This window comes from Triturus cristatus, chromosome 4_1 (genome assembly GCF_964204655.1).
Source record: "Triturus cristatus chromosome 4_1, aTriCri1.1, whole genome shotgun sequence".
NCBI lineage: Eukaryota > Metazoa > Chordata > Amphibia > Caudata > Salamandridae > Triturus > Triturus cristatus.
Window position 1 is genome coordinate 759,591,525 of NC_140585.1, and position 11,724 is coordinate 759,603,248.

The 11,724-nt window shown below is 45.9% G+C and overlaps 1 protein-coding gene across 1 annotated transcript in view; it reads left to right on the forward strand.

Annotated features, from left to right (window-relative positions):
- Positions 1-2,957, forward strand: part of LOC146855499 (uncharacterized) — an 82,494-nt gene extending 79,537 nt beyond the window's left edge. Inside the window, exon 3 of the mRNA XM_085651150.1 lies at positions 1,746-2,957. Within this exon, the coding sequence (XP_085507276.1) occupies positions 1,746-2,614 (869 nt within the window). The 3' untranslated portion in view covers positions 2,615-2,957. The remainder of the gene's footprint in view (positions 1-1,745) is intronic.
- Positions 2,958-11,724: the final 8,767 nt, after the last annotated feature.

Below are 11,724 nucleotides of genomic sequence, written 5' to 3' on the forward strand. Positions count from 1 at the left end.
TCATTTTGCTGGCTCGGTGAGTGAGGTGAATAATAAAGCCGATCTACAAAGAAAACGAATCAACAGGGTTGGGGCGGGCGGGAGGAGATGGAGTGAGTGAAAACACCAGCACTCGTGTGGAGTGCTCAAAGACAAAGAAAATAGTAGCTCCTATAACGGGAGTAGTGGAAGGACGCAAGCACTTGGTCCATGTTCAGGGGGAGGGTCAAACACAGGAAGAAGCATGACGCTTTTATGCTATGGACTAACGGGAACGACGGATATGAGAGCACGATGGAGCAAACAAGTGGTAAGGCAATGGGCGGGCTGAAGCCCACAGATTGAAAACATGCTGTTCGAGACAGCACATGCGCAGCCTAGACGGGACCTAAAAAAAAAAAGACAGAATATGACAAACAAGGCCAACATGCTTAAAGTTGATTATTATATAATAGCTCACCAGCAACTTAATATTTGGCCCAATACAGGAAATAGGTTTTCTTTTGATAACGTGGCGAAACAAAACTCCACAACCCAACCGACAGTTGATCTAATGTACTGCCTTGTTTTTTTTAACTGGGAATTATTCTAATTTGATTCACATGTTTCTTTTTAGTATTTAAGAAGGGAGAAACGTTTGCCAAAACCAACACTCCATATGCTGTGGGGGTGCCCTTTTTGTGCTGTAAATCACTGGGGCATGTGTCGATGTGTGCATGATTATATTCTTGTTTCAGGCACAAACCTAACCTTACTCCCTGTTTTGCCAGTCACTGTCTTTGTTAAAAACAGATTCACAATTGCTTTATTAAACCTTCTTGCTTTCTCCAATTTGATTGAAAATGCACCATTTGCCCACTATTTTTTAAACCCCCCCGAACACCTCTGTGGTGATTCCGGCTCACTCGCTACGCTCGCTCGCATTACCGTGTCACTAAAGCAGGAATGTCAAAAAAGTGTGTCACCAGCATGAAAAGTTTGGAAACCTGTGGTCTACAGCATAGGTGGTGCTCTGTGCCATTGTCCTCTGGCACCATGTACATTGACGTAATATGTAGTACAAGTGTCCACTGTACAGCCTGACCTGATTTTCCTTATTCATACTCACGGTGGCCAGTGACTGTGTGTCTTGTTACAATCATCTGATGATGCCCATTTGTACATGATTATTTGGACAGGCGCACCTTGGGTATTTTGTGTCCAATCTAGCATTTTTCCAGCCCATGTGTATTTCACCCAGACTAAGAGATGTAAGTGCTTCCTGTGTCTCAACAAATTGTCTCATGTAGGGGGTGGTTGGTGCGGGCAAAGCCTACATGTCAAAACCTGAAATCTCCTTGCTAGGTCTGGCCAGTGTGTGATGTTTGTCTGGACATACACTCAAGGTGCAGTGAGCCAGTCATGGTGGGCATGTTTTCAGTATTACCTATGCAGCATGTGCCTAAAGTTCATGGATGTGGTCCCTGCTCATCCCGATTTTCGGCAACGCTGTGTGGTGCAGATGCAGTGCTGGATTGTCCCCAGGGCCTGGCTCCTCTGTCAAAATCCATTTCATGTCATTTGCTATTGTGTCATGCTCTCCATAGTTTTTCAGTGGCATGGTGGGTCAACCAACTGTGTGTTGCAGGGCCTACATATGTACCTTGTTTTGTAGATATTACTCATCTTTCTTTTCAGGCTATGCACTGTAACCTATGTAGATTGGACTCATGTGACATATGTATACAGGTGTCTGATTAATTCCTGTCTCTTCACCTTGCCCACAGCATCGTCGGGGGACACGGATGGAGACATCAGCACAGACCGAGCGGAGGGACCGAGCACCAGTGCCAGCGGTGACATCTTGGCTGGCACATCGAGTGGAACTGAGGCGGAGGGGAATGAGGCGGAGGACCTGTCCACTGCCACCACAGAATATGAAGCTGACGGGTCCGAGGCTGAGCTCTCCGAGTGGGCGGAGGCTGCACCACCAGCTGACAGCGGCACAACATCTCTCCCCGCCCCCTCCATTGCCATCAGCCGCCTCCCACTTGCTCGTGTCCCTTCCCAGCGTGCCCAGTCACCAGATGTCTCCTTCCTGCCAGGCACCGCACCCCTTGCCCCTGTCTCCACTGCTGCCGCCAATGCCAAGTCTGTGGACATCCAGCGGCAGTTGCAGGTTGGTCAGGCTGCGATGCTTAATGTCCTCCATGGCCACAGCCAAGTGCTGAACAACATGGAGGCATACTTGGAGGGCATTTTCTCATCGCAGGCTGACCAACGCAACTTGCTGAGGTCCATTGACTCGACACTGACTGCAGCAGTGGGTCTCCTGCAGCGCTTCGTCCAACCCCCTACCCCCGACCCATCCACACTTCCCACTCCCATGCCTGTCCCACGTACACCCAGACGTCAGCATGCACCCACCACAACAGACACAGGCACCACACCAGCAGGGAAGGTCAAACGCACACCTCCTGGCACGCACACACAGGGTGAAGTAGGCACACCCACTGGCTCGGGGGGCAAATGTAAGACACAAGCAGCCAGAGTGGGAGTCCGCATTCCACAAAATCCACACCCTCCAAATCCCCTCCGCTCAGGTCTCCTGGCCACAAGTCCCGCAAAGACTCCTTCATGGCCGCTCTTTCCCTGAGCCCCACAGTGACACCACCCCGCAAGCGGTCAAAGGAGTCCCCGGTCAGGGTGGTTGAGTCCCCCCCCCTGTCCACACCCTCCCCCAGTGGCGCTGCGACCCATCCCTCCGCCCCCCCCTCCTTGGGGCCTGTGGTTCCTTCGGGTGCAGGGGAGTCGCTGGAGGACCTTGCTAAGGTGTGCAGCGCCATCCTGACCTCTGCCTTTGGCGCTGCCCCACCCCCTGTGGTGGAGTCCTCCGTCCCTGCACCCACGACGCCTACCCTTCGCCCTCATGTCCCTGCGGTGCCTGGTCCTTCCCCCCCACATGATGCCCCCCCCTCTGGAAGACAAAGGAGTCTGACTGTGCAAGCAAGCTAGGGGACACGCGTCCCACTGTGTCCCCCACCTGGATTTGAACTTTGGATTGCACTATGGGCATTGTACATTTTGAACTTTCAAGGGACAAACAGATTTTTGGATGCTGAATAAAGCAATTTCTTTTTCCTTAGTACACTACTGTCTATCTGGTATTGCTGTTGGTGGACCTGCTCCATTATTTTGGGTGGTGATAATGTGTTGGGTGTGAGGGAATTGTAGTCTTGTGCTGGTCATAGGGTGGACCCTGGTATCTGTGTGCCATCACAAGCTGTTGGCTACATAATTTTGTTCATGTAAGCAGTTACTGCATGGTGACATCGTCCCAAGGTGTGTTCCTTCCTCTGTGTAACCTGACATCTTCCCTGCAGGGTCATTCCAATATGTGGTGCTGAGCTGTGTCTACATTGGCTGGGTGTGTGACGGACTCGTTAGACTTTGGCCATGCATGCTGAGCGATGTCTCCACCTGCATCATTCGTGGCGTCCTTGGTGGTCACTGTACTTGTGTATGTAGACTGTTGTCATGACTTCATGTGGACATGTTTTCTTTTCGGCGCTATGCATGTGTATACTCCCAGCCTCGCACACATATGGTACATGTACTGCAGGATCTTTGTGCACCTGACTGACATTTGTGGGCATTGGATCTGTGGGTACTCCACCCTTTTCTTTGCAGGGGCACTGCTGTGAGTGTTAGGCACCCACCCCATCTGTGTCTGGGCACTGCTGTGAGTGTTAGGCACCCACCCCTCCTGTGTCTGGGCACTGCTGGGAGGACTCTGCACACACCCCTCTTATGACTGGGCACTGCTGGGAGGACTCTGCACACACCCCTCCTGTGTCTGGGCACTGCTGGGAGGACTCTGCACACACCCCTCTTATGACTGGGCACTGCTGGGAGGACTCTGCACACACCCCTCCTGTGTCTGGGCACTGCTGTGAGTGTTAGGCACCCACCCCTCCTGTGTCTGGGCACTGCTGTGAGTGTTAGGCACCCACCCCTCCTGTGTCTGGGCACTGCTGTGAGTGTTAGGCACCCACCCCTCCTGTGTCTGGGCACTGCTGGGAGGACTCTGCACACACCCCTCTTATGTCTGGGCACTGCTGGGAGTGTTAGGCACCCACCCATCCTGTGTCTGGGCACTGCTGTGAGTGTTAGGCACGCACCCCTCCTGTGTCTGGGCACTGCTGTGAGTGTTAGGCACCCACCCCTCCTGTGTCTGGGCACTGCTGGGAGGACCCTGCACACACCCCTCTTATGTCTGGGCACTGCTGGGAGTGTTAGGCACCCACCCCTCCTATGTCTGGGCACTGCTGTGAGTGTTAGGCACCCACCCCTCCTGTGTCTGGGCACTGCTGGGAAGACTCTGCACACACCCCTCTTATGTCTGGGCACTGCTGTGAGTGTTAGGCACCCACCCCTCCTGTGTCTGGGCACTGCTGTGAGTGTTAGGCACCCACCCCTCCTGTGTCTGGGCACTGCTGGGAGAACTCTGCACACACCCCTCTTATGTCTGGGCACTGCTGGGAGGACTTTGCACCCAACCCTCCTATTTCAGGATATGTACGCTTAGAACATACACGGGTGTGGGTTCGCTCCATGCATACGCGGGTGGGGGTACGGTCCGTACGTACACTGTTGGGGTGGGGGTACGCTCCATACATACGCGGGTGAGGGTACGGGCCGCACATACACTGTTGGGGTGGGTGTACGCTCCATACATACGCGGGTGAGGGTACGGGCCGTACATACACTGTTGGGGTGGGGGTACGCTCCATACATACGCGGGTGAGGGTACGGGCCGGACATGCACGGTTGGGGTGGGGGTATGGGCCGTACATACACGGTTGGGGTGGGGGTACGCTCCATACATACGCGGGTGAGGGTACGGGCCGTACATACACGGTTGGGGTGGGGGTACGCTCCATACATACGTGGGTGAGGGTACGGGCCGGACATGCACGGTTGGGGTGGGGGTACGGGCTGTACATACACGGTTGGGGTGGGGGTACGCTCCATACATACACGGGTGAGGGTACGGGTCATACATACACGGTTGTGGTGGGGGTACGCTCCATACATATACGCGGGTGAGGGTACGGGTCGTACATACACGGTTGGGGTGGGGGTACGCTCCATGCATACGGGGTGGGGGTACGGTTCGTACGTACACTGTTGGCATGGGGGGTACGCTCCATGCATACGGGGGTGGGGGTACGGTCCGTACGTACACTGTTGGGATGGGGGTACACTCCATGCATACGGGGGTGGGGGTACGGTCCGTACGTACACTGTTGGGATGAGGGGTGCTCTCCATGCATACGGGGGTGGGGGTACGGTCCGTACATATCCGTACCCACGCTGTGGAATGCTTGTGCGGGCCATACCCAGGCCTTTGCCACGTGGGTACGAGCCGTCCCGCCATTGTTGGGGTGACGTAGGTGTGGGCGTGGTACGACTCGTACCCACGCTCTTAAGGCGTGGGTACGGGACATACCTGTATTGTTGTGTTACCGGTTCGCGCCGTCAACCACTTCCGTTGTGGCGGACGCTGGCTTTGCTGGACACGCCCCCACCCCCTCGTAGTGACCAGGGCCTGGGGGTCAGGTATGTCCAGGGCATGTGTGCTGTGTGACTTGGGTGGGGGTTTTGTGGCCTGCCCCTGCTCCTGCCCCCCCCCTTTCCCCCCTCACTTTGTTGTTCCGACCTTCTGCGGCGTCTGCGTCGGAACCTGTAGAGGAGGTCAACTGCTATGAGGGCCGGGATGACACGTAGGTTCGGGTCCATGTCTGTCCGTCGCGTGCAGGTACTCCTTGTTCGCGTCGTCCTGATTTCCTGGCAGATTTTGGCTGCCGGAAAATATTCTCCGTGCGGGATGACGTCTGTGCGAATCGTACTTCCTGGTTCGTGAATGGCAGGCTGCGTGCGTCCCGACGTCACGTCGGCGCTTTCCCGGATCACATTTGTATGTATATTTTCGTCGGTCGGTGTTTTGTACGAATCGTACGGAAATAGTATTTCCGTGCGAATCGTACTTCCATGTTTGTATATTGTTCCGACCGGGTACGCGTCGGACGGAGAATATGCTCCGTCCGACGGTTCGTACCCGGTTTTTACAGGATCGTAATCGGCACCATGGTGTTTATATACCCAAAGGGGTACCCTCAGAAGATCTACCTTGCTGTGTCATGTTGTACTAGGATGACGGAAGGAATGACCCTTAAACATAGTTATTATGCAGGAGATGGTAGTACTGCTGAGATTCCAAGAATCTTCATGCTTAATGAATGAAGCTAGTTTTCAGAGAAAACCTCATATCATTTAAGCAGTACCGTAACTAGATAAAAGTTCAGTACCAAGAATCGTTATGTAATGTATTGGCAGGGGTGAGCAGTCTAAATATCGACTTTTTAATATCGAGGGAACTAAATATCGAGTAAAAAATATCTAATGTAAAAAATATCGAAATAGATAATATCGATGTAAAAAATATCGTTATTATATGTCGATGTAAGTGATATCGTTAGTAAGAATATTGACATGTAAAAATATCGATATAGTATGTTTAGTTAATATTTTTAAGTTGTTTGTATAAATTGTTGAAATGTATATAATATGAAAAATATTTATATTGTTTTAGGGGCGGGATGTTGGGTTATAGGGGATAAGGGTGGGGAGTGTTTTAAAAATATTTATTAATTTTGTAAAAATTTTTAACATTTAATTAGACATTTTGAAATAAATTTAGCATTTTATGTTTAATTTTAGGAGCCGGATGTTGGGTTATAGGGGATAAGGGTGGGGAGTGTTTTTAAAATGTTTAATTTGTTAGTAATATTTTGTAAAATTTAATTAGAAAATTTGATTAAAATTTTGAAATTAATATTTAATTTTAGGAGCGGGATGTTGGGTTACAGCGGATAAGGGTGGGAAGTGTTTTAAAAATGTTTATTTATTTTGGAATATTTTAGAAAATTTATTTAGAATTTTTAAATGTAATTTAGAATTTTATATTTAATTTTAGGAGTGGGATGTTGGGTTACAGGGGATAAGAGTGGGAAGTGTTTTAAAATTTTGTTTTTCTTTTGGAATATTTAATGAAATTTATTTAGAAATTTGGAATTAAAATTTGTTTTTGTTATATTTTATTTTAGTAGTGGGATGTTGGGTTATAAGGGATGAGGGTGGGGAGTGTTTTAAAAATGTTTATTAATTTAGGAATCATTTTTTAAATTTATTTAGAAATTTAGAATTAAATGTATAATTTTATATTTAATTTTAGGAGCGGGATGTTGGGTTATGGAGATAAGGGTGGGCAGTGTTTTAAAAATGTTTATAATTTTTGGAATATTTTATAAAATGTATTTAGAAATTTTGATTTAGATTTTTAATTTTATATTTAATTTTAGGAGTGGGATGTTGGGTTATAGGGGATAAGGGTGGGGAGTGTTTTAAAAATGTTTTATTACATTGGAATGTTTTATAAAATTTATTTAGAAATTTTGAAATATATTTTGAATATTATATTTAAATTTAGGAGTTGTATGTTGGGTTATAGGGGATAAGGATGGGGAGTGTCTTAAACATGTTTATTTATTTTGGAATATTTTATAAAATTAAGTTAGAAATAAGAATGAAATTTTGAATTTAATATTTAATTTTAGGAGTGGGATGTTGGGTTATAGTGGATAAGGGTGGGGTGTGTTTAAACATTTTTCTTTTGTTGTAATATTTTATAAAAATTATTTAAAAATATTTAAATTAATTTTGATTTGTATATTTAATTTTTTGAAGTGGATGTTGGGTTATAGGGGATAAGGGTGGGGAGTGTTTTAAAAAAGTATTTTAAATTTGTAATATTGAGTAATTTTTTATTTATAAAAATATATTCAAATTTAATTTTTTTTTTTATAAATTTTGGATTGGGGAGTTGGATTTGTAGAGGATAAGGGTGGGTATTTTTTTATGAAAATTTTGGAATAATGATAAAAAAAACCTTTTTTTATATATTTATATTTATATATTTATATTGCACCTACCCTAATTAAATTTTTATTGGAGTGGGAATAGTCAATTAATTAAGATCAGTGTACATGATCTAGTCTAATTAAATATATTTAGGATTGGGAATAGTAAATTAATTAAGTTCAGTGTCCAGCACCTACCCTAATTAAATATAGATTGGAGTGAGAATAGTAAATCAATTAAGTTCAGTGTCTAGCACTTATGTAAATTAAATATAGACTGGAGTGGGAATAGTAAATGAATTAAGTTCAGTGTCCAGCACCTACCCTAATTAAATATATTTTGGAGTGGGAATAGTAAATTAATTAAGTTCAGTGTCCAGCTCCTACCCTAATTAAATATAGATCGGAGTGGGAATAGTAAATTAATTAAGTTCAGTGTCCAGCACTTATCTTAATTAAATATAGATTGGAGTGGGAATTGTAAATTAATCAAGTTCAGTGTCCTGCACTTATCTTAATTAAATATTGAGTGGAGTGGGAAAAGTAAATTAATTAAGTTCAGTGTCCAGCACCTACCCTAATTAAATATATTTTGTAGTGGGAATAGTAAATTAATTAAGTTCAGTGTCCAGCAGCTACCCTAATTCAATATAGATTGGAGTGAGAATAGTAAATTAATTAAGTTCAGTGTCCAGCACTTATCTAAATTTAATATAGACTGGAGTGGGAATAGTAAATTAATTAAGTTCAGTGTCCAGCACTTAATTTATTAAATATAGACTGCATTGGGAATAGTAAATTAATTAAGTTCTGTGTCCAGCACCTACCCTAATTAAATATAGATTGGAGTGAGAATAGTAAATTAATTAAGTTCAGTGTCCAGCACTTATCTAAATTTAATATAGACTGGAGTGGGAATAGTAAATTAATTAAGTTCACTGTCCAGCACTTATCTTAATTAAATATAGACTGCATTGGGAATAGTAAATTAATTAAGTTCAGTGTCCAGCACCTACCCTAATTAAATATATTTTGGAGTGGGAATAGTAAATTAATTCAGTTCAGTGTCCAGCACCTACCATAATTAAATATAGATTGGAGTGAGAATAGTCAATTAATTAAGTTCAGTGTCTAGCACTTATGTTAATTTAATATAGACTGGAGTGGGAATAGTAAATTAATTAAGTTCAGTGTCCAGCACCTACCCTAATTAAATATATTTTGGAGTGGGAATAGTAAATTAATTAAGTTCAGTGTCCAGCACCTACCCTAATTCAATATAGATTGGAGTGAGAATAGTAAATTAATTAAGTTCAGTGTCCATCACTTATCTTAATTAAATATAGACTAGAGTGGGAATAGTAAATTAATTAAGTTCAGTGTCCAGCACTTATCTAAATTTAATATAGACTGGAGTGGGAATAGTAAATTAATTAAGTTCAGTGTCCAGCACTTATCTTAATTAAATATAGACTGCATTGGGAATAGTAAATTAATTAAGTTCAGTGTCCAGCACCTACCCTAATTAAATATATTTTGGAGTGGGAATAGTAAATTAATTCAGTTCAGTGTCCAGCACCTACCATAATTAAATATAGATTGGAGTGAGAATAGTCAATTAATTAAGTTCAGTGTCTAGCACTTATGTTAATTTAATATAGACTGGAGTGGGAATAGTAAATTAATTAAGTTCAGTGTCCAGCACCTACCCTAATTAAATATATTTTGGAGTGGGAATAGTAAATTAATTAAGTTCAGTGTCCAGCACCTACCCTAATTCAATATAGATTGGAGTGAGAATAGTAAATTAATTAAGTTCAGTGTCCATCACTTATCTTAATTAAATATAGACTAGAGTGGGAATAGTAAATTAATTAAGTTCAGTGTCCAGCACCTACCCTAATTAAATATAGATTGGAGTGAGAATAGTAAATTAATTAAGTTCAGTGTCCAGCACTTATCTAAAATTAATATAGACTGGAGTGGTAATAGAAAATTAATTAAGTTCAGTGTCCAGCACTTATCTTCATTAAATATAGACTGCATTGGGAATAGTAAATTAATTAAGTTCAGTGTCCAGCACCTACCCTAATTAAATATATTTTGAAGTGGGAATAGTAAATTAATTAAGTTCAGTGTCCAGCACCTACCATAATTAAATATAGATTGGAGTGAGAATAGTCAATTAATTAAGTTCAGTGTCTTGCACTTATGTTAATTTAATATAGACTGGAGTGGGAATAGTAAATTAATTAAGTTCAGTGTCCAGCACCTACCCTAATTAAATATATTTTGGAGTTGGAATAGTAAATTAATTAATTTCAGTGTCCAGCAGTTTTTCCTAATTAAATATAGACTGGAGTGAGAATAGTAAATTAATTAAGTTAAGGTGCCAATTCCGATCCGGTAAAAAAATTCCCCGTCCGACTCGTATCCGGATTTTTTTCCGTCCGAATCGTCAAAGTAGCGTACAAACTGCCAGGTACGATTCGAACGGAAAAAAGTCCATACGAATCGCATTGGGAAGATTTCCCCACACGTCCTCGGGTCGGGAAAAGTCACCGACACGTCCCCGGTCGAAAAACCCACTGTGCGGAAAAATAAAGTCCGACAGCGCAAGTACGATCCCTCCCGTCCTCCCCATTTCACAACCGTACGCAAAAAACACCGTCCGAACCGAACTCCCATAGCAACCATGGAGACATGTGCCCGCATACGCGCCGAACACCCCACCACCCCCCCGCCCGCGTATGTACGCACCGAACCCCCACCCCAGCAGTGCATGTACGCCCCGAACCCCCACCTGTGTATGTACGCCCCGAACCCCCACCCGTGTATGTACGGACCGTACCCACACCCGTGGAAGTACGGCCCGTACCCCCACCCCAGCAGTGTATGTACGCCCCGAACCCCCACCCCAGCAGTGTATGTACGCCCCGAACCCCCCCCAGCCGTGTATGTACGCACCGAACCCCCCCCAGCCGTGTATGTACGCACCGAACCCCCACCCCACCCGTGTATGTACGCCCCGAACCCCCACCCGTGTATGTACGCACCGAACCCCCCCCAGCCGTGTATGTACGCACCGAACCCCCACCCCACCCGTGTATGTACGCCCCGAACCCCCACCCGTGTATGTACGCACCGTACCCCCCCCAGCCGTGTATGTACGCACCGAACCCCCACCCCAGCAGTGTATGTACGCACCGAACCACCACCCGTGTATGTACGCACCGAACCCCCACCCGTGTATGTACGGACCGTACCCACACCCGTGGAAGTACGGCCCGTACCCCCACCCCAGCAGTGTATGTATGCCCGAACCCCCACCCCAGCAGTGTATGTATGCCCGAACCCCCACCCCAGCAGTGTATGTACGCACCGAACCCCCACCCGTGTATGTACGCACCGAACCCCCACCCCAGCAGTGTATGTACGCACCAAACCACCACCCGTGTATGTACGCACCGAACCCCCACCCCAGCAGTGTATGTACGCACCGAACCACCACCCGTGTATGTACGGACCGTACCCACACCCATGGAAGTACGGCCCGTACCCCCACCCCAGCAGTGTATGTACGCCCCGAACCCCCACCCCAGCAGTGTATGTACGCCCCGAACCCCCACCCGTGTATGTACGCACCGAACCCCCACCCGTGTATGTACGCACCGAACCCCCACCCCAGCAGTGTATGTACGCACCGAACCACCACCCGTGTATGTACGCACTGAACCCCCCCAGCCGTGTATGTACGCCCCGAACCCCCCTAGCCATGTATGTA